The sequence below is a fragment of the Heliangelus exortis genome, chromosome 3 (genome assembly GCF_036169615.1).
Source record: "Heliangelus exortis chromosome 3, bHelExo1.hap1, whole genome shotgun sequence".
Lineage (NCBI taxonomy): Eukaryota > Metazoa > Chordata > Aves > Apodiformes > Trochilidae > Heliangelus > Heliangelus exortis.
In genome coordinates, this window is record NC_092424.1 from 695,223 (window position 1) to 717,500 (window position 22,278).

General features: G+C 43.2%; 1 protein-coding gene across 1 annotated transcript in view; it reads left to right on the forward strand.

Annotated features, from left to right (window-relative positions):
• Positions 1–22,278, forward strand: part of XRN2 (5'-3' exoribonuclease 2) — a 46,591-nt gene that overhangs the window by 20,152 nt on the left and 4,161 nt on the right. Inside the window, exons 18-29 of the mRNA XM_071738769.1 lie at positions 32–139; positions 219–308; positions 818–890; positions 2,757–2,840; positions 3,732–3,829; positions 3,923–4,002; positions 5,749–5,805; positions 7,604–7,672; positions 7,772–7,906; positions 8,995–9,122; positions 14,707–14,767; positions 18,889–19,030. Coding sequence (XP_071594870.1) covers positions 32–139; positions 219–308; positions 818–890; positions 2,757–2,840; positions 3,732–3,829; positions 3,923–4,002; positions 5,749–5,805; positions 7,604–7,672; positions 7,772–7,906; positions 8,995–9,122; positions 14,707–14,767; positions 18,889–19,030 — 1,125 coding nt within the window. The remainder of the gene's footprint in view (positions 1–31; positions 140–218; positions 309–817; positions 891–2,756; positions 2,841–3,731; positions 3,830–3,922; positions 4,003–5,748; positions 5,806–7,603; positions 7,673–7,771; positions 7,907–8,994; positions 9,123–14,706; positions 14,768–18,888; positions 19,031–22,278) is intronic.

Consider the following 22,278-nt stretch of genomic DNA (forward strand, 5'->3'; position numbering starts at 1 on the left):
TCTTTTGTCTGATTTTGTTTCTCTCTCCTAGGGCTGTGCATCCTGGAACTGGTATTACCCTTTCCACTACGCTCCCTTTGCTTCTGACTTTGAGGGTATTGCAGACTTGCCTTCAGATTTTGAGAAAGGCTCCAAACCGGTAGGGCATCTTCAGTGGATTGTCATTTAACCCAGTGCTCCTTAGAAGCCTCCTACATCTGCTTGTTTTGTTTCAACAGTTCAAGCCTCTCGAACAACTTATGGGAGTATTTCCAGCTGCCAGTGGAAATTTTCTGCCACCAACGTGGAGGAAGCTCATGACAGATCCGGTAAAAATCCTTGTTGTGTTCCCTCTGTGAGGTTGTGGTGTCCTGCAGCTCTGTGAGCATGACTTGCTGCTGCTCACCTCAGGCAGAAAAATACTGGAGAGCAGGGGGAATGGTTTTGGTAGATTGTAGAGGTTCTTCAAAGATCCTTAGGAAGTGATAGTGAGAAAAAATAATTCCTGACGCTTTTATGCTTTAAAATTGTGGGGTTTTTTCTTATAGAAACCTTGCTTAACTTAGCTGGGAAGCAGATAGTTCAACCCAGTTAGGTGGAATTACTCTGTCCTACTCAATTTCTTGTTTTGATCCACTAAGTCATGAAGTGCCCTACCATGTTGCTTGTTTAAAATGGTGTTTAATAAAAGTTGTTTCTCTTGGTCAAAATCCTTTCCATCCTCCTTGGCTTGGTGTTTGTTGCCCCTCTGGGAAGTACAGCAGTAGTATGTGACAATCTGAGTCAGTTTCATAATTGGTGCTAGTGAATTTTTTTTATTTGATTTTCTGAAACACAGGAATCAAGCATAATTGACTTCTACCCTGAAGATTTTGCTATTGATTTAAATGGGAAGAAATACGCTTGGCAAGGTGAAATTTTAATTTTTATTTTTTGAGCTACAATGTACTGACCTTAATCTTAAGGATCTATGTAAAAAGAAGAAGAAAATAAGAAGTCACCTTAGTGTGATAATGATGCATCAAGTCCTAGAGGTAACTTGTGTTACTTAGTCTGAGGGAGTATTTTACTGCAGGTATATTCTTGAAAAGCAATTAGTATGATGAACCAATTATGATTCAGTAACTGATTTAAGATTGGCAATGATTATTAGTAGTTTCAGCAGTCATTCTAGATTTGTTAATTTGTCCTGAACTAGATTAATCACTTTTCTATTTTTGTCAGCCTTACTGTGTAATTGTCTTTTGTCTCCTTTGCATTTAATTAATGGATCTTGTTCTGTTCAATCAGTGGCTCATTAGTACCTTGCAAAAAATGCTTTGGGGAATACAGAAATATTTGGACGTGCACAAAGAATGAAGGAACAGCTGCAGTATTTAATGCAGCTTCTTCTTCCTTTAGAGAATATTAATTTTAAAGGTCTGCCAAGTTCTGTGCCTGGCTGTGCTATTCAGCCAGGAGTGTAACATCTCAATTATAGGTATAAATAATTACTTGGGCACAAAATGAAACACGTGAAATTCCATCCCAATGTAAGGAAGCACATTTTTACTCTGGGGGTGGTCAGACACATGAACAAGTTTCCCAGAGAGTTTATGGAGTGTCCAACTTTGGAGATATTCCCAACTCAACTGGCCATGGTCTTGTGCAACCTGAGCAGCCCATGACCATGCTGGAACAGTGAGGGTGGACTAAAGGATCTCCAAAGGTTCCTGCTGGCATCAGGGGCTCTGGGGATCCTCTAAGGGCAGCTCACCAACGTTTTGGAACAGCCACAGTGAGGCACACAAGTTTCTTGGTTGGGACAGCGTTCCAGAATCACAGAGAATATTCCTGGGAATGATGAGATGTGTTGCATAGCAGGTTTTCCCTCTGTAACTTGAAGCATTTTCTTATCCCTGTTAAAATTCTGGCAACTTTCCTCACTTCTTTTGTCCAGTTGTCTGATCTGCAGTCTGAAGAAGCGATGTATTAAGTAGCTCCCAGCTGCTTTCAGCAGCCTGTAGGGTTGCTTTTCACTCATTTAATGCCTAATTGCATTATAAACTCTTAGTTCTGGATTAACAGCTAGAGATCTCATGCTTAAGAAGCAGTTGTGAAAAATGCAGGATCTTCCAAGCTGGAAGTGTGGTCCATCTCTGAAAAGCATCAAGTATACCTTGTCCTCTTAATAAAATGTTTGAGGTTCATCTTTTAGAGATGTGATGATGCTCCTGAGAGCTCAGCATCCATCCTTGTGGCAATCTCCTGGGTTATGAACACTTCCTGTTTTGTTGTCATTCCACCCATGTGTTGTGGAGGTGAAAATAAATAGTTTGTTTTCCAGGGCAGGCTTATCACTGCTTCCTTTCACAAGTAGTTATGTTCCAGCTGAAATGTGAACTTGGCTGAGGTCTGGTGCTGTCTCTGATAAAGCAGTTAGGCACCCTGTGTTAAGGTTATCCTCAGACTTCTCAGGCAGGGACAGTGCAGATCTTGCTTGGTGAGGTTGCCAAGAGCAGGCTGTACAGCTCTGCACCTTGTGACTTTACAGCAGGCTAAATAAAATTGATTCAGGTAAACTTCTGATATATTTAATACTTTATTCGTTCTAAACTGGTATTGTTAGGAGAGGTTACTTGCTTCTGGTGTAATTACACTTCAGGTAAAGTTTTGGATCATCCCCTTTCCTTCAGCTTCTGGACAGTAGTATTTGTTTTCATAAAAACAGTTGATTTTTGTTTTCTGTTTGCTTGTTTTCCAACAAGTGTGAAAAACCCAATGTTTTGCTTTTGTAGGTGTTGCATTATTGCCCTTTGTTGATGAGCGGCGCCTTAGAGCTGCCCTGGAAGAAGTGTACCCTGACCTCACTCCTGAAGAAAGTAAGAGTTGTGATATCATGTTACAGTTTTGGTTATTACCACTGTGTTCCATGTTAAATGAGCAAAGTGTAATAGCTGCTTTGTTGGACTGAATTATGGCAGGCTGTAGCCTCTTCTCCATGGAAGGTGCTGGTGGTTAGAATGATCCCCAGTGGGTTTATTTCTGTACCTGCCACCTACTTCTCTTTTTCTCAAGTGCATCTGCTTAATACTTAACCTGAAAATTCAAGGGCAGCTTAATGGTATGATAAACTTCCTACCAGTATTCAGTCACAGTTCTTGTTTGGTGACTGTTGCTGTCAAAAGAATAAATTCTTTCTGAGGTCATTGTTGATGGTAAAATGTGTTTGTTGTGTTGGCTGTTCCCACCACTGGGCTGGCTGTGTCCTGTTACCATCTATGGAGCTTCATTTTCAGCTTTAAAGGCAAATGTACATGTTATTTTCTTCATTGTACAGAAATAACATCTGGTTCTTGTGGGTAAACCTGCTTGGGAGGCACAGAGTTTTTCAGCCTCTCTGTCTTCAGCATGACTCTGCTCTAAATCCAAGATCCCTCCCACTGAGCACAAGATTCCCCTTGTTTTACTGTGGCCACTGCCCTGCTGCCCAGAGATGGCCTGTTCTGGGCAGAGACACTCCTGCCAAGGGCTGTTCAGAGCTTTCTCCTCAATCACAGAATCACAGAATTATTTGGGTTGGAAGAGGCCTCCACAGCTCATCCAGTCCAACCCCTGCAGTAAGCAGGGACACCCTCAATCAGATCAAGTTCCTAAATCACAGTGAAGCTTTCCTTTTGTGGAGATGTCAGCAGGACAGTGTGCTGGTTGCTGTATTCCTTGCTTCCCTCTGTGCTCTGAACTCCTCTCCCACTCTTCTTTGTCTCTCCTAGGCAGGAGAAACAGCCTGGGTGGTGATGTTCTCTTTGTGGGCAAACACCACCCGCTCTGTGACTTCATTGTAGAGCAGTACAAGACCAAAAACACAGAGGTAGGTTGGACTTGTTCTGAAGGGGTTCTGTAAATGGTGAGAAGGGAGGGCTGGGAAAGTGCTCCAGCCAAAAACAAAATATTTTTCCTCTAGGCAGTGGATATACCCCCAGAGCTGTGCCATGGCATCCAGGGGAAGCTGACCCTGAATGAGAACGCTGTTCTTCCAGACCAGTGAGTGTGGCTGGCATGGGCTGAGGGTGTGGTTGGGTGGTATGGACTGGGGTTTTGGTATGGGCTGATGCTGCAGGACTCAGTTTGTCTGCATTTAAATATAAATATTTTTGTGCCCACAAGGAGAAACTTAAAACTCCTGAGAAAGCAGTGCTTTGAGTTGAGAGGCTAAGCATGCTTTCCTGTCGTTTTCTAGCAGGTGTGTATTACCAGCAGCACATGTAAAAACCAAACAAGTAAAACTTTAATTCTGTGATCCTTTTAAAAATTATCATTATTTCAGAGCCAGGCTTTTGCAGCAGCATCAGAAATCTAATGTATGTGTTTAACTGCTGATGAGTTTTTTGTTTGTAATTCGATTTGTGGAAGACTTTTTTTTATGTATTTAGTCATGTTTGAACTTTTATATATAAACAGGGCCTGTACAATAAAAGTAGTAGTGATCCATGGCCTTATTCAGTAAGGTCATGCTGTTTTGGCCTCTGCTGTTGATTGCATGCTAATTGAATGCAGTCTGATATAGCTTCTTGTAGTGCATGCTGTTTATAAAAATAGGAAACAACCAACAACTCTATTTTCATATCTTAATTGCATTAAAGAAAAATCCAGATAGTAATACGTTGGATATATGTTGCCATTTTCCATTTAGGCTGTAACACTAAATTCAGGACTGTTACAGGCTATACATACAAAAAATTATAGTGCATTTAGTTTGAGAAATTATCAGAGTAATCTTCACATTGTAGGATATGGATTCATTTATCTAACTGTGCTTAGAGGCATAAGCAGGTGTTCAGTAACTCCCTTGCATTAAATGCACAAACACTTCCATTTTGTTGGACAGATAATGTATCCTAAGTCACACTAATACACATTTCTGTTCTTGTTGTGGCTTGTGAAGAATATGAGTAAGTCAGAGCTGTTCTTGGGGGAGTAGCAGTGCAGGAAAAGAAAACTCCTCTAGCATTGGCTTCCCTAGGTAGGGTGTGAGAAATAGGTAACATTTTGCCTAGAGAAGTGATTTGTTAGGAATTCTGTGAAGGTGAGCAATTATTTATATTGCCACTTCAAAATCAATCTTACTTTGCTAAAAAGATTGGGATCAAATGCAGCCAGCACGTGTGTTGCTTGTGATCTCTGTGTTTGACAGGTGTGTGCAGCTGGGTGAACAAAGAAATCTGGTTTCTGATTGAGAGGAGAGATTCTTCTTGAGCATCTCATTTGCCTGCTTGAATTGAGGGGCTGAGGTTCTCTGGAGGGAAGAAGGAAAGGGTTAAGGTGCAAAACTCCCTGTCAGTAAACCTCATTAGAAAGGAAAGTTCAAGCACTGTGTAAAACAGCTGCTAAGTTTTGTTGTTTGGTTTCTTGATTCCTAGTGAAGCAGGTTTGTGTCTGCATGTGTCTCTCTCTGGTTTTCTCCTGCCCCCTTTAACCTTTTGGCTTGCTCCAGTCAGAGCATAGTAGAAGGGAGGCTTCTGAAGGGTTGTACCCACTGTTGGACACTAGGAAATCCTCACAGGTTGGCTACAGAAGTTATGGCCTAAGGAAATAAGGATTCAGTAATTCCTTTGCTTATGGAAGTGTTCTGCTTTGGGGGAAGGGGGGTTAATTTTGAGAACCCTTTGTGTGTGGCAGGCATAGTTGAAAGAGAAACCAGAGCAGTAGCAACATTGGAAGTGGAGCACGTGACAAGAGATATGTGTGTGTGTTACATGACATTTTGACACAGGTTTTTCTCTTTGCCAGGCCTGTGGAGTCTCCTGTTCCAATGCTGCGTGATCTTACACAAAATTCTGCAGTCAGGTGAGTAAACTGGGTTCTGGTGCAGTGCTGTACAAAATGCAGCAATCCAAGCTCATTTTATTCTGGTGGTTTGTGCTGGTGAATTTGCAGCAGAATCCAGCTCTTAATAAAAATGAAGCTTTTACTTCAAACATTTCTGATTTTCTGTGAGAACTGCAACCAAGGTGTGATGGTGCAACCCAGGTCTAGGGTGTTCCAGCAAAGTGTGCATAGTGGTGTCCAGATCAAGTCTTGTAAATCACAGAACACCAAATGTTCATGAGACCAAACCTCTGACACAGAATTGGGTATTGATGGAAAGTCCTCCAGCTCTTGATTTTTGCCTCTTGCTTTTTATCCATTTTTATTCCTAACAATTCCAGAAGATACCTGAGAATATAAGCTTCATGTCTTCAAAAAATAAAGCAATAATACTAATGTTACCTGAATGATATTTTCTGGTTTTGGTTGAATAATAAGAAACTTCATAATGAAAAAAAAGCAAAGCAGAGCCTCTAAGAGTAAACCTTGTGGTCACAGAAGATTTTAATTATTGTTGCTCTTGGCAGCAAATTTCTGTAAATTTAATGTGTTGTATGTCATCCTCCCCTACTTTGGTACAGAATAATAGGTATGTAGTACCTGAGCCTGTAACCTTCTTGAGCCACATGAGATACTTGAGACCTTGAAAATCACTTGTGATTTGTCTGCATAATTTTTTCCTCCAAGGGAGCATAACTTGGTTCAAGTAGAGCAGGCAGTAAGAAATGCTGTGTTGTGGCTTGTCAGGGTATTGTAGGAAGGATGTTCTGAAATGGGAATTTAGTTACTTGGAGTGATGACTTAAAGGCACTTTTTGGCTCTCCATCTGCCACTGTCAGGAGGTTTGAATTGTTTCACACTCCTGTCCATTTCTCTGTTCCAAGGATTTTTTCTTCCTATCTTTTGAAAAGGGATGAGCAGTCATGGTTCTGCTCTTCAGCTCTTGTGACTTTGCTCTGAATTTTCTCAGGGATTATTTTTCTTTCTGTCAAGTCTTGTTCATTTTCCCTGTTGAAAACCAGATGTATTTCAGCTGGAAGGGTGAGATTATTCTGCTGAGTTGTTTGCTTTTCTCTTTCTTGGCATCCCAAGCATGTTTCTCTATCAAGTGGTAGGTAGTGAGAGAAGAGGAACCAGGCTGGTGCTGGTCCTTCAAACGTATCCCTGGTGGGACCTACCTGAGACCTGGATATTTTCAGCAGGAGGCTGGAGTTGTTAGAAGAGTGGATGAATTTTCCTAGAGCAAAACCTGGCTGTTCTCTAATGCATTGTACCAGCAGAAATTAAGCTTTGAGCCCCTTTTTTCTCCGTTACTGTTTAATTTGTCCAATACCAGCCAGTTCAAACTGCAGTCTGTGAGATGTCACTGGGGGTGGGTGTGTGTCCCTCCCTGGAATGCCACGCAGCTGCAGAGCTGCCTGGCAGGATAAAACCTCCCTAGCCCAGGAAATCCCACTTGTCAGCTTTGTGCACTTGTGAGGAGGCTGCACAGCAAGCTGAGATCCTTCCTGTCTGTGCTGGGGCAGCCTTTGAACTTCAACAAGCACAATAGAGCTTTGACTGGAGGATTTGTACTCGAGGGTCTGCAGAAGATATTTCATTACCATCTGTAGGACTAACTGCTCTCTAGACATGAAACTTCTGGGACTGGCTATTGATACAGGGGTTCTTGAATATTTTTTGTTATGCACATCACAGTTAATAAAGCAGCAATTGCTTTTTAATCTTGCTTGTCTTAATTATAAGGTAAACCTAACTCTCAAATACTTCCTCCTAGTATCTCTTTCAAAGATCCCCAGTTTGATGAAGACTTTGTTTTCAAGGCAACAATTTTACCTGGTGCAAAGTAAGTATCAGTTGACAGTTTTTAAAAATAATTTCATTTTCTTTCATTACTTTGGTATTTGCTCTGATCAGTACTTACGGAACTACTTTTAATGTTAAGGAAACCTGCTCCAGTTCTGAAGCCAGGAGACTGGGAAAAAACCAACAATGATGGCAGACCTTGGAGACCACAGCTTGGCTTTAACAGAGACAGAAAACCAGTCCACTTGGACCAGTCAGCATTTAGAACCTTGGGGTAAGAATGGCAGCATTGTTGCTGATGGCCTTGCTGAGATGACTGTACTCATTTATTGTTTTTTTTAATTTAAAAAAAAAAAAAAAGGAAACAGGGGGTATGGGTATGAACTGTCAGATGTTAGGTGCTGGTGTCCCATGTTGGAAACTTTGACATGTGATATTTCAGTACTGATGAATACTGTATATTACTGTAATTTTGTAGTAATGCTTTACTTTCTTCTAGATCTGGGGGTACGTTCTAAATATATCTAATTAGCTTTCCCACTTTTTTTATACTTGTTTGGTAGTTAATTGTTGGAGGTACAGAAGGTACAGTGAGAGTATTGCTCACAAGTCATAAGTAGGACTATTAAGAAGACAGGAATGACTTCTATGCTTTTAAAAAAGGAAGTTTTAAAGCCCTTTGTATGGACCATATTAGAACGTGCAATCTGTTTGGTCACTTTTCAAGACATTGGCACAATTTTTTCTTAGTCCTCCAAAAAAAGGCTGACTTTCTCAGGTGCTGCAGTGTAGCACAAGAATGCTTCTGAATGCAGAGTGAGAGCATGAGCTGGGGTGTGTTACAGATTAAATGAAATGTTTTTCCTTCCTGGGGAGGGCAAGATGCCATACATTTATCAGAGCCAGAAATGAGAGTGTCTTGAAGGAGATTGTATTACTAACAAATAAAAGTAAACTCTGTGAGCAGCTGAAGACAAGTGTCTCTTTAGGAAGAGAAAATATTTTGTTCTTAACCTTAAAGCTCTGGAGGAGCTGGAAGAAAAAGCAGCTCCCTTCCCTCCATTCATGTGTTGGCATGCATAATTATTCCAGTGCTACATTTGCCAGCCATCTTCTGTTCATCCATGTTTTGTTATTAAAAAAAAAAAAAAGTAGAGGTGTTATTACTCACTCCTGATGTCTCATTAAATTGCTGCATTTTTTTCAGATGAGTGGCAAGTGGCTGCCTCCTCATTGCCCCTCTCTCCCGAGGTAGTGAGAAGAGCTGGGGGGTTTGATGGGCTGGGTGGCAGCTTTGCTGTAAGAGGGGATTGTAAAAAACCTTTCCTTTTCTTTTTCCTTTCCACTTGTTCCATGTTGCAGCCATACAATGCCCAGGGAGAGGGGGATGCCAGGGATGTATGCTAATGCTGTACCCCTCGGATCTTATGGGAGCCCCTATGCCAGACCACTGCTGAGTGGGCAGCAGCAGATTCCTAAGCTGTTGTCAAGTAAGTGGGTTCTGCTTTCTACATTTCAGAGTTGGAAAAATATTACTGTTCTGTTTTAGTCTGTTGCACTGTTACAATGAAAAAGTGGGTTCAGGTATCCATCTTCATTAACCTTGTGTTGCTTTCCTTTATTGCTCTTCACTTTGTGGAGCTGCTGTAGTGAGATGTGCTAAAATGTATTTATGTGCCTGTAAGTGGGATCCCTGCCCAGTATTCAAATGCAGTAGGAAAACCAGCACTTTGTCTGCTAAGGGTTCCTAGTGGCTGTTATCCAGGATGCATTCAGTTTGTGGCTGGGTCTCACCATCACCAGACTTAGTAGAAGCTTGGTGCATTGTGTCTGAAGAGAACAGCAAGAGGAGGATGCTGGCCTCATAAATCAATTAATGCACAGGGCATGGTGACAGATCAGGAGAGGCTGCAGGGCTGGCAGAAGAGCTGGGGCTGGTGCTGAGATGCCAGACTGAACCAAAATTGCTCTTCCACAGTCCTGTATTGGCTTCTCCTGCCTGCAGTAGGTGTTGCAGCCTCTGTAAGAGGAGAATGGTGAGGAGGTCAGGGATGTCACTGCTGTTGGCTCAGTGAACAAGTGGGTCTCTGGAAGCAGTAAGAGAAATCCTATGTGACCCTAAAATAGACCCTTTCATCCTGGGAAGGAATTGTTGGTATGAAGGGCTCCCAAAAAAAGATGCCCTGCCTCTTTGCCTGTGATGAAGAGCTGCTATTTTTGCAGTGGTAGGATTGAGACAGGAGGAAACTTGGCTGAACTGCTGAAAAAGGTGCTTTAAAGTAAGAAGTTACCTCTGTCCAGCTAAATCCATGCAATACTGAACCCTCCAAGTGTTTGAAGTTTAAACAGTTGAGACATAAAATTTGAAGTTCAACATTTTGTCACATACAGAAGACCAGATCACAGCACAATGAAGCTGTCAGCCTTTTTATACTTGCATTTTTACTGCATCTGAAACAGCAAATAAATAATATTGATGGGCACTCTGAATTAAATTTACTGTCCAGTCCCAAAGTAGATAACGTGTAGCTGAGCAGTAGTTACAGAAGCTTTCTTGTGTGAGGAACCAGCTTGGTTTAAGGGGAGAGACTGAATGTGAAACCTTGCAACTCTTAATTTTGATCAAAGGAACACAAGTGGGGTTTTTTTAAGCAAGAGATATCATCCTTAAAAGGCATGGGGAGCAGGAAGGCAGAACTACCAAACAGGAGTCACATTTTTGTGTTAATCCCCAAAAAGGGAGACCCTGTGTGGTTCTGGGGAGAGAGAAAGTATTTAGGAGCCCATCAGTCCCTGTGCTGCTGTTCAGGCTCCTGAAGCTCCAGTCCTGGTGCTCTGTGGGCAATGCTGAGAGCAGAGCAGTTTTTCTCTGCCTCCCATCCATGGAGCTGATCTGATCCTGCCAATTAGGTCCTTGCTTACCATGCTCTTGTCTTCATGGCACCTGAGCACCTTGTGTGGTACAGGGTGCACTCCACATGCAGATGTGCCCCTGTGCCATCATCCTGTCAAACTGAGGAGGCTTGAGTCCACTGATGGATGTGGGATCCCAGCCTGTCTGTTGTCTTCAGAAAAACTGCCTGCTGGCTTTCCTACCCTTCCTCCCCTTCATCTCCTGCCCCTCCCTCACTCTGATTGTCTCATCCACTTGCTGTTCTTCAGGTCTGCCTGGAAAATCTGAAAACAAAGCTGCTTTTTTGGTTTTTTCTCCTCTGTTGTGCCACTTTGCCTGATGCTGCTTTCTCCCTTAGGCAGAGGTTGATCTTATGCTTTCCTGTTGGTGCAGCAAAATGAGAGCCAGGTCAGGCTGCTGGTCCCTCCAGCAGCTGGCAGTTGTCAACCAAGGCTTTTTTTTAAAAAAAAACAAACAGCAGGAGTTGTGTGCCTGCCATTGCTTTCCAGGGCTCTTCATCCCAGAGTGGAGATGCTGGTCCTGGCATCCTGTGTTCTTTGGAGACAGCAGTGCACCATGCTGCAGATGTGGTCTTTGGTGCTTAATTTTGTTGTTTCTCCTCTTTTGCTAAAGGTGCCAACCTGTCCTGAGAGAGTAGTCTTAAACTCTAACTTCTCATCTAAAGTGGCTGCAACTTGAAGTTTTCACAACTCCTTTCAGCAGTGGTTGAGTTGCTGTTTGTGGGAATCTTCCTTTCAGTACCTCAGTATTTAACTGAGGCATGAGGGGAGCTGGTGTCCCTCTCAACGGAATGGGTGCAGGTTAGAGAGGATGAGGGATGTGTTTGCTTCCTAGAAGAAGTTCCAGAAATGCCTTTTGCTGATGGGTCTGGGTTAGCCCAGGCCACCTGGGACTGTCAGTGACAACTGTGAACCCTGTGTTTCAACTCCTACCAGGGTAGAGTCAGACTTGCTTAAACCCTTCTTAGAAGGATACCTCCAGGTGTCATAGCCCAAAATCTCTCAGACACTCACATTGAAGGATGTTTCTGCAAACAGGACCATACCCAATACCATAAGACATCCTGGATTGTGGGTTGTGTGGGTCTGTGTGAGGCCAGGCTGTGCAGATGAGTGTGTTAGGAGCCACACTGCATCAGGTGGCAGTCGTCTCACTGAACAGGAGCAGGCTGCATGGGCAGTGCCTGTGATGGGAACTGGTGGCCAGAATTGAGCACCTGGCCAGTTCCACCCAGGCAGTGCTCTGTCTGTCTGGGAGCACCAAAAAGTGCTCCTTGCCTTTTACAGCCACCCCCTTCACTACAAGCACAAATGTGTCTGTCAGCACAGGTGTCTTCAACTAGAAAATCAAATTAGAAACCTGGGGAGGCATATGCTGAGTTGTCCTAGTGGGGCACTGTGACACAGTGTCTCTTGTGTCACAGTCACGTTCATCAGCTCTGTGTTGTGGCATAATTGGTTTGGGGAGTGTTCTGCACTAGAGCTGATGTGGTTAAAATTCCCACATTTTGTAGGACTGATGCCTCACAACTTTTCATTTCACACATGATGTTTCTGTGTGTCTGATGAAGGGAAATGAGAGTCCAGGAGGGCAGTGTGGTCAGGCAGAGAGCCATCTCCCCCTCGAGAGCCTGCTGGGGGTGTTCCTCACTGCTGCTCCCTGATTTGACTTGGATGTGCCAATTTTCAGCTGATGAATAATTGTCTGTGCTGATAACTTGGGGAGTCAAGTGCAGGGTGGCAGTACTCTGGGAATGGCAGATGTGGTTGCTGCAGCACAGGGTATCTGATTTGTGTCTTCCATTTCAGTCAGTAAACTTGTCAATTAGCTGCATTTGAAAAGTGATTTTGATTAGTGCAATCAGTAAACACAAAATCTTGTCTTTGATTGCCACACTGATTAGATAAATTGTTACTTGAGGAGCTGCTGGAGAAGGCAGTTTATTTGGCCTTATAGCTCTAGGAAATGGCTAAGTTTTGAAGACTAAAGAAAATATTAATTGTCATTTCTTCTCCAATTTTGCACCTTTTTGAAGTGCCATTCGCTGCTCTGAGCTTTTTCCTTCAGAGATTGCTCTCTACCAGAACCATACAAATGAATAGTAATAAGGTGGCTTTAAATGCTCTTGTGATGGTTTCATGAAGCTCTGCCTTGAACTCTTCCCTAGTGCTGCAGCAGGAGAGCCCAGGACTTTTCTTTTTCATCTGGGAGAAAAGTGATTAAACAGGATACAAGTTCTACACTCACCCTGAAGCAGGAAACACTGTACCAGGGCCACAGCATCAGCAGCATCTCCCCAGTTTTCTCACCAGAGCACTGTTTGGCCCTGCAGGGTAATGGAAAAGGTGTCAATAAACTTCCATGAACATGGGAAGTTCAGAGCAGGGATGGACAGGGAGGGCCAGGCTGGTTTAGTCTCTATAATTGTCAGGGTACTGGGGGGTCTTGCCTAGCTCAGCCTGCACAGAGAGAAGTGGGAGGGAAGCATCACCATTATCCTCTGAAATGCAGGGTTTTTTCTGGATTTTTTTTTGTCTTAGTTGCTTGTTTCCCCAAAGTATCTGAGGGCAGCATTAAGGGCCTGGGTTTTCTTGTGGTGCTCTCATCTTGCATTCCAAAGCAGACACAGCATCACCAAAGCAGGGTGTTGGCACAGCCTGTTTATTCCTGTCAGAGCCCATGTAATTCCCAGGCTGACCAGGATAAATGTGTCACACATCCATCTGCAGCCCTTGGGATGCTGCAGGCTGCTCACAGTCTGTGAAATAGCTGATTTTACCTGGTGATGAGCTGGTAACTGTGTATATATATATGTGTGTGTGTGTGTGTGTGTGTGTGTGTGTATATATATATATATATATATATCTGTCTATATTGGTGGATGTGTGGCTGCCTGCAGAGATTTCTGTGCAGCTCAGACCTTGCATCCTGCAGACAATCCAGCCAGAGCTTGCAGAGAGGCACAGATTTTTCCTCTGTTTTTTGTTTGGTTGTTGTTGTTTTTTTTTTTCCCCCCTCTTTCAAATTATTGCAAAGCTTCTTTAGTGTACTTGAATCCTGGCAGCAGAACAGGGTGGTACTGTCCCGTGGCACTGTGTCCATTAGGCAACTGCTGGAACCAGCTGTTGGAATTAGGTCACACTTAAACACCATTGAAAATCATCAAAGGTGTCACTGAAACTGAAGCTTTTGATTGATGCACAATCTGAGTGCTGGGGGCTGGCCGGGAGCTATTGATTAGCTGTTGCTTTTATCCTGTTTACCGAACAGTTTATTTAGAAGAACAACAACCGTTTAATTGCTTGTCCTGTTGGAGCAACCTTGTTACTGCTACTTCTTTGTGAAGAGTGAGTTTGGGTAGGAGAAACAATTGAGAAGTGGGTGGTCTTTTTCACTGCAGTTTCTTGTAACTGCAGAGCTGTGTCTCTGGCCAAGGTTTTACCCAAAAAGGTTTAATTCAGTACTGATTATCTTATCCAAGAGACCATTACTAGATTTTGGTTATTATTATTATTAGTGCCTAGGCTAGCATTTAAGCATATTTTTTCTCTCTTTAAATGCACTTTATCTTTAAAGATATTGTTGCTATCTTTAAATAAATCCGAAATAGAAATATTCTTATGTTTAAATGTGAATGGAGTGGAACTGTTTTATTTATTACATGCTCTGGTTGTTCTTTTAGTTTGTTTTGTAGAATAACCTAGCCCAGTCAGAGGGAAACTTGCAGGGATTGTGAGCATTGCTATCAATTGCTCACCAACATGGTGTGTTATGATGATGTTACAGTGGTGGCTGTGTGTGTGGCTGTTTTTTCATAGAGCTGGTGATCAATGTGCTGGTAAGGAGCAAAAAGGTTAAATGAAGTCCTCAGCTGTTACAGTCACATAGTTTTGCATTTTATAAAATTCCAGAAAACAGATAACTGTGAAGTGTCCAAACAACACTGTTGTCAATTCATTCTTCTTATAGTGGACATAGTAAAATACAAAAAAAAAGTTGCCTGTTATTAGTGTTGACCTTGCCACTGATGGGTAGAAGGGCTCTGTCCAAATCAGCACTTCTAACCAGTGTTTGGGAGGCTACCCAGTTGGGGCTTTTCTGTCTCACTTTTTAAAACAGGTTCTTGGGCAGAGGTTTTAACATTTTGTTTTCCCCTCTAGATCTGAGACCCCAGGAGACCTGGCGAGGTCCTACACCCTTGTTTCAGCAGACACCACAGAGGTAAGGCAGGAGGGATGGAAGTCTTGTAAATGTGGCCAGGAGGATTCCTTGGTCCTGCCAGGCTTCACAACTTTTTTTTTTTTTTTTTCCTCTCTTTATTTTGAACTTTGTTTTTTAAGTTTGTTTAAATCATGCAGCAGTTTTTAAAAGTTAATTAACGTTCATGATTTATGTATATTTTGTGAGTGCACTGTGTGGTGTTCATCCTTTAAAAGGCTCGAGTACTTTGTATTAAAAAAAAAGAAGGCAAAAACACTTTCCATTAAAACTCAGACTTCAAAATTAACTTTACTGTTGGTGCTTTGGTACCGTTCTTGGTTCTTTGGCCTTTATCTTATTGAAGCTTTTGAGATACTATGAAATTGAACACAGAGAGCTTAAAACTGCATTAGATTTTGGACAGGCTAAACAAATTTCTTTTTAGGAGGGCTGTGGAGCTTAATGAGGCATAACTAATGGTGTTCCACTTTTATCATTTCTGTGCTGCAGCCGCAGCATTAGTACAGACCAGCCATTGATTCTTGCTACAAACCTCTTGAAGTCCTAATCAGCTTCTTTGGTACAAGTTTTTCAGGCCTGACAAGGCTATTGTAGGGCAGTGTCACTGTAGGTCAGTAGTTATTAGTTGCCACTGAAAACAGTTTCTTTAACTACTTAAGACTGAACTGAATTAAATGCAGAAGGGACTCAGGGAAGGATTATGGAATCTGCAGTCCAATAAGTGCCATCGAATAGGAGGAATGTGACATGGTTTGGTAATAAGGGATGTTTTACATGCCTTCCTTCTCTGATAGGTTGTACCTCCTCAACTCAGATGGACTTTGTAGACTCCAGCCTACCTGCAAAAGCTATGAATAATGATATTTATTTATACTTCAGGAGGAATGAGAGTGTATGTGAGCTCTTTGAAGCTGCTGCTCTGAGGTGTAACTTACTTTTTTTTTTCCCCTGGTTTTTGTTTGCAAATGTTAACCATTGAAAATATGAGCTTTGGTAGAATTTATTGAGCTCTCTGCAGTCATGCTTTCCATGGCAACCGTTTTGATCCCTATTGAAATAAGTCCAGCTCCCTTGTCCTGTGCCACATCCGTGTGGAATATTGCATTATAAAAGAGTCTTGCATTACAGACTTCAACAGTAACTTCCTCTGTGGGAGCTGCTATTCCCAAGCCTTAATTACATCCAATTTATGTGTACTACATACTTGTGAAATATTGCAACAAGTCTGTAGCTTGTCATAACTTTTATGACGCTGCACTTTTACACTTTTATCAGTTTACTGGGCTGTTTATTTCTGCAAAGTGAAAGAGTTTCTCAATTGACATATAAATAATGTTTTTCATCCCAAAGCTCTGTTTGTTTCTCCCTTCAAACACTCATTTTTACTGCAGCTTTAATAGTTGACTCTCTCTCCAGTCCTGTCATCAGATGATGTGCTTGGTTTGTGCTGGTGTTTTCAGGAGGGACCATGCACTGCCCAGGTACTTCAGAGCATTTTTTCAGGCAGGTGTTGGATCTGCTGACCTGTCCAGCTTCTAGTGCTGTAGCATTGACCTTGGTTCTCAGCTCCCAAAATTGAGGAAACCCGGGTCCTCTGAGGTGACTTAATACTGAGGATGTGTCATCCTCACCCAGAAAATAAGCTTTAGAGAAGTTCAGAGAATGCTGCTCTAGCTTTTGAGTGACAGCAGAATGTTCCCAGTGTGTCCCCTCCCTGAGGGTGCTTTGTTACACCTCTGGTGGTTTATGGAAATCCCTGACTTGCCACTTTCTGTCCTGAGGACAAGTAATTCTGTCATGTTCTGGCAAGGTGTTTGGTTTGGAACACAAATCAAAGAGATGCATAGAGCTGATGTCAGTTGTCACAACATGGAGCCTCAATCAAAAGTTTAATTTAAGCAGAAACATGGGCTTGGTGCAACAAAAAATGTCTGAACCAGAATTGAACCTTCCCCTGAGGTTTTCAGTTTCCCAGGGAATTCCTTGGGAGCTGCCAGTTTGCCTTCAGTGCTGGAGTTGTGGTGACTTATTTCAGAGGGGTGTGTGTATGTATATGTGTATATATATACACACTTACTACCTGGCTCCCTGGCTGATGGAAGTATGTAATCATGTAATCTGATGGAGCAAATCCTCATGATTTACCTTGCTCACAGAAGGGATTTCCAGAGAGGCTGAGGTTGGAATGCAGCTGTACTGAGCTGTCCCGTGTGCCTGTACATCTGCATTTTATTGCAAACTGAGATGACTCTGGATGCTGCCTTGGAGTGACTCTGCCAATGGGATGTTCCAAGTGGCACAGCTCTTTTTGTTGCCCCCAAGGCACAGCTTTGCTTGCATGCAAATCTGCACCTTAGTACATCCCCTAGATAAACATGAAGTCAGGAGGACTGTAACGTCCTAATTTCTGTTTACCAGATGAAAATCTAATTTTTTTTTTTTTTAAATAATACCTAGTTCTGTGAATCAAGAGTTGCAAAAACAGGTGTAAACTACTTTAGTACTTTTATGGCTTAAGATCAGAAAATGCATTGTAGCTTTTTTCTTTTTTCCTACTGGGTTTATCTCCTGGATTATATAGTGGCTCTAGCTAAAAATCACCCACTTCATTCTGTCAGATGGCCTCAAAGCTGAAATGCCTCAACATCATACCCCTGAAATCACTGCTGATGGGTTTTAGTGGCTAAATACCCAACTTTCCACTAAGCAGCACTTTATGAAAAAAAAAAGCTTAAGCTGTGTGCCAAATGCATATCAGTATCAAATGGAATTTGTCACCCTTTCCCATCCCAGGCCAGCAGCATCAGTTGCTTGGGGGTGTTTGCCAGGAGCACCTCAGCAGAGCTGTGGAGACAGAGTGGCTGCTGCTGGAAGGCTGGGGCTGTGGAGACAATTCCCTGCAGCTTTCCTTAAGGCTGGGCAGTGTGCTTTTTCCTGGGGTTTCCTAGGAGCAGTGGTGGGGGGGAAGTCAGTTCTCAAGGAGGTCCCAGGGGTCCCGAGAGGTGCAGCAGGTGGGTGCTCTCTGCCATTCCTGTCTCCCAGCAGCTTTCCTGCTCCCCTCCCACTGCCTCTCCTGCACAGGGGGCAGAAGGGATGAAGTGTCTGACTCTCCCATGTTTTCCCTTCACAACAGAACCCTGCCCTGCCAAACGGAACCGCTGCGAGGAGCCCCCCCTCGCCCCTGCTCAGCCCTAAAGGCTATATCATGGCCATGTCATTTTCCTAAATATTTTTAATCCAACAATGATTCGATGTATTACACCTGTTGCTTTGTAATTGTCACGTTAGAATAGGCACTTGAAGGCAATTAAAACATTTCTTGCTGTTAGTAATCTCGGGTGGCAAACTGGGTTATAATGGAGGTTGAATTTGCGTTCCCATATAAACTGTACAGCAAATGTCAGTCAGTCCATGCCAATTAGTGCTTATGTTGCTAGGTCACCGTGGTCAATTGAAAACGGCATCAATAGAACTTGAAAAGGTTTCTTCCCGATCAGACCTTCTGACATATTGAGCAGAATAATGGATGGGAAAAAGCAGCCAAGGCCCCTACCCTAGATTCAGAATACTCGCAGTAAGAATTCATTTGCAACCTGCAATTAACTAGGAAGAATGGTCCCCCAGAAAGAGTCTGGACATTTAGAAAAGAAAGCCTCATTCTCCTGTACTGCACATGTTTACGCTTTGGCTGGTGTGTTAGGTTTAGCTAACGTGGTGATATCTGGGGCTTAATCTGCAGTCGGGATCACTGGGGAGGAATTGGCAAATTCACCCCCAAAATAAAGGACGGGACGGATCCTTCCAAGGGATTTGAAAAACTTCTCGTTTGTAAAAATTGAATCTGCTGCCTGTGGCAGTACCTGGGTCTGTAGTTTCTGAGCTGTGGTGAAGCAGTAAGCAATAAGCCTTTTGGTTGGAGTATTTCTGGGGGTTATTTCTGCCCCCTCCCATCCATCTGTATTTCCTGGGACACCTGCAGGCACAGCTGGATGTGACAGAGTTGGACTCTCGGGCAAATGGAATCATTTATCCTACCAGAGTGTAGGGATTTGGATTTATGGGTGTGAAGCTCTCTCTCCAGGAGCCACGTTCATGCTGTGCTGTGTGTGTTCTTTACACAGAACTGCTGGAGCTGCTCCCCTGCTTGCCTGGAACCGCATGCTGCAGACCCAAAACCAGTACCCACCCGGGCAGTACCAGGGGCTGGGGGGACCCATGGTGTACCCACAGAGACCCGAAGATCGGATGGACAGGGGAAGGCAGGTATGAAACATTGCCCCAGTTTTCCATGTTTTCCTCTCCTCCTGAGTGAGGCTCCTTCCTGTGGCTGTGGGGAGGGAATGCCCAGGGGCAGGTGCTCCTCAGCTGCTTCCAGCCCAGGGGCTGTGTCTGCCAGGTAAGTGTCCCAGCCCTGGCCAGCCCCTCTCTGCACCCCTGGCAAAGGGCCCGTGCTGTGACTCTGCTGCTGCTGCTTTTCATGAAAAGTAGATCAAATGTGCTGCCAAGTCACACACTTCTTGCAGCCTGAGAAAACATAAATCTGCAGGCAAGTATTTCAGCTCTTCTGTGAGGAAATCTACCAGCTACACATTCTGGGGATAAAAGGGTTTCTCCCTGGTGTATTTAAAACGTAGATTCTTACGACTTCATTAGCTTTTCTCATGGAATATTTATTGGCTTATTCTTAGCTGAAACACTACTTAAATGCAAATGTTATATTCTAGTGCCCAGAGAAATCCACACATCTGTGAAAGTACACATGAAAATAGCTTTCTGTGGTTAAATGAAAACAACTGAACATGATAGGAAGACCTATCCAAAACCTCATCCAAATTCACAGGTGACTTTGTCATCAGTTTATGAAAATGCCACAGAATGAAAATGCTTCTTGAAAGCATCAGGTGGTTTTGCTTATGTGATTCATGGGTGTGTGTGTTCCCAGTAAAAACACAGTCTGCATATACTCTTTTACTAGAAATTTGAGTGTTTACAGTGCTGTGTACTGTTTTATAATAAATTTTAGATTGAACTTTCAAGTTTAAACTTTGCTGTTTTGGTAAGACAGAACTTACTGGGAAGGTGTACTGGGGAAAGGGGAGGCAGAGCACTCTGCTGCTTGGTACCAGCACTATTTCCCAACCCTTTCTATGAAAACAGAGGCACAAACTGCTTGAAATTTCTCTGCATTGACCTGGTTCATCTGCCTCATCAAGATGCTCATGACCAGTCCCTGCAGTGTACACTCTTAGTCCTTTGTTCCTCTGCCCAGCCTGCCCACCTCCCCAGTGCACAGACATTTGCAGTGTGCTGCAGCAGATCTGAAAGTCACAACAGCTTCACCACTTCCCTGGTTCTTTACTTGTTTTTCCTGTTCTGGTTGGGAGACCTGGGTAGCACTAATGTCACAGTCACTTCTGCACCATGATGTTGTGGCAGTGTGAGGGCTTTGGGGCAGCTGATAGGGTAAAAACACGAGCTGCTAAACCAAGCTGCTTAGAGAACAGCTTTGGCCTTTGCTGGGGAAGCTTTTTGCAGAGTGCTGTGTGCTTCTCCCTCTGGTTCCACTTGCCAGGACCCCAAGCCCAGCAGGAACAGCCTGGGAGCTGCTAATACCCTTCTCAGCATTGTCTGCAGGATTACAGGGGGTGCTGAAAAGGTCTGCAGCCAGTCAGCCCTCAAACCCTTGTTCAGATGAGCCCTTGTTAGCAGTGGTGAGACTCCCTTCTTTCTCCCCCACCCTGGCTCCTACTCTGAGGCATTTTTAGTGGAGAGGAGGCTTTTAAGGCTGGAGTAAGAATTGTCTTTAGCTCCTTCAGTTGTCACCGTGGTGCAGCAGCAAGAAACAGAGGGGGGAAAGAGAGGCAAGTGTAGCACTGTGCACTACCTCAAGTACAATGGGGAGGCATTACCAGTGCAGATCCTTCCAGGACTGGTTTTGGCTATAAGCAAAATTACAGATCATGGGTTATGATCACATTAGGCTTGATGGGGACACAGTGAAGTTCTGGCTGTGCTGCCCATCCTGTCCCCAGTGCTGGGGTTTTTTTTTAAGGTTATTTCACATTTGGATGAGGTGTGTTGATAGGATCAGTTTTCCAAAATTTTTCATTATGTTGCACAGGTTTACCCAAAACACTGGAGACAAAGGAATAAACACGTAATTGCACTAATCCATAACAGGGTCTGCTGTAGGAAAACAGCAGAAAAATAATGTAGGAAAACCAATGGAGGATTTTGGTGCTGGTGGAGTCTGAGTGGTATTTAATTAGGGCTGGAAAACAGATACTGAAAAAAAAAAAAAAAAGTCCATCTGCCACACCATGCTCTGCTGTATCCTTTATACTGGGGAGCAGAGGTGGGGATATTTGCAAAAGGAATCAGCACATAAAGTAACTCATTCCTGACCCAAAATCTTCCTGTGTGACAGCTGCAGCTGGAATCAGGAATGTGAGCAGGAGTTGTCTGCTGCAGTGTGGGCTGAGGGAGGGCATCCCCTGGTACACAGAAGGCACCTTGCAGTTTGGCAACACCATGGTCTGGCTCAAAACTTAATTCACCTGGCACTGGCAGGGAACCTGTCTGCTGGGTCACAAAACCAAGTTAAAACTGGGTGGTGGCAGTGGCTTTATTTGTATTCCCATACGTGCTGGTTATTAAGGACAAATCTTTCAGCTCAGGTAAATTTGCTTCCTTAAGAAATTCCTTTTGCAGTTGTTTTACTTTCCAGATGTTTTTTTTATCACTTTAAAAAATATTATTGCTTTTTTTCTTTTTTTGTTATTTTAAAATGAACTTTCAGATGTCATTATTTCCTCAGGGCTGACAGCACTGGAGGAAAATTAAAGGGTTTAGGGTGCAAAACCAATAATTGAATCTGGTATTGCTGCCTGTAAATTTCAAAGCTTTAAAGCCTTGAAAAGGGATTCAAGTGGAAGTGGTGACACATAGCAGCATAAATAATTATCTTTGGTCCCTTTCACCTCTGAATTCTTTTTTTACAGCATACAGAACATGGTCTGAAGAGGTTAATAAACACACTGCTACAAAGTGCTTGCAAAATTAATGCCACTGCCATGGATCTGGGTTTCTCTGTGGGTGGGGGGTTATTGGTGTCTTCCAGCAGTTCTAGAAAACTAAATAATGAACCCAATCGTGTTGTGCAGGTGTTTGACATTTTTATTTTGGTCTGCAGTAACCCCCAGCTCATGATCTGGTGTAGCTCTTACAAGGCCTCAGGCTGCTGGGGATGGAACTGGGAGGATTTTTCCAGGGATACAGTCAACTTGTTTCCTTTTTTAAATTGATTACAATCAAACCCCAAACCGAACGTGAAGCCTTCCTGGTAGTGGAACCAGTATATTCTGCATAAATCTTTTTTAAAATGGGGTGCAACAAAGTGGTTTCTGCTCAGAAAGTTGATGTTGATGTCCTGACTCAGGCAGGGGTTTGGTCACTGCCTCCCCAGCTCCCCAGGACAGGGGGAGGATGGAGTTCTCTTCTAAAGCAGTGAA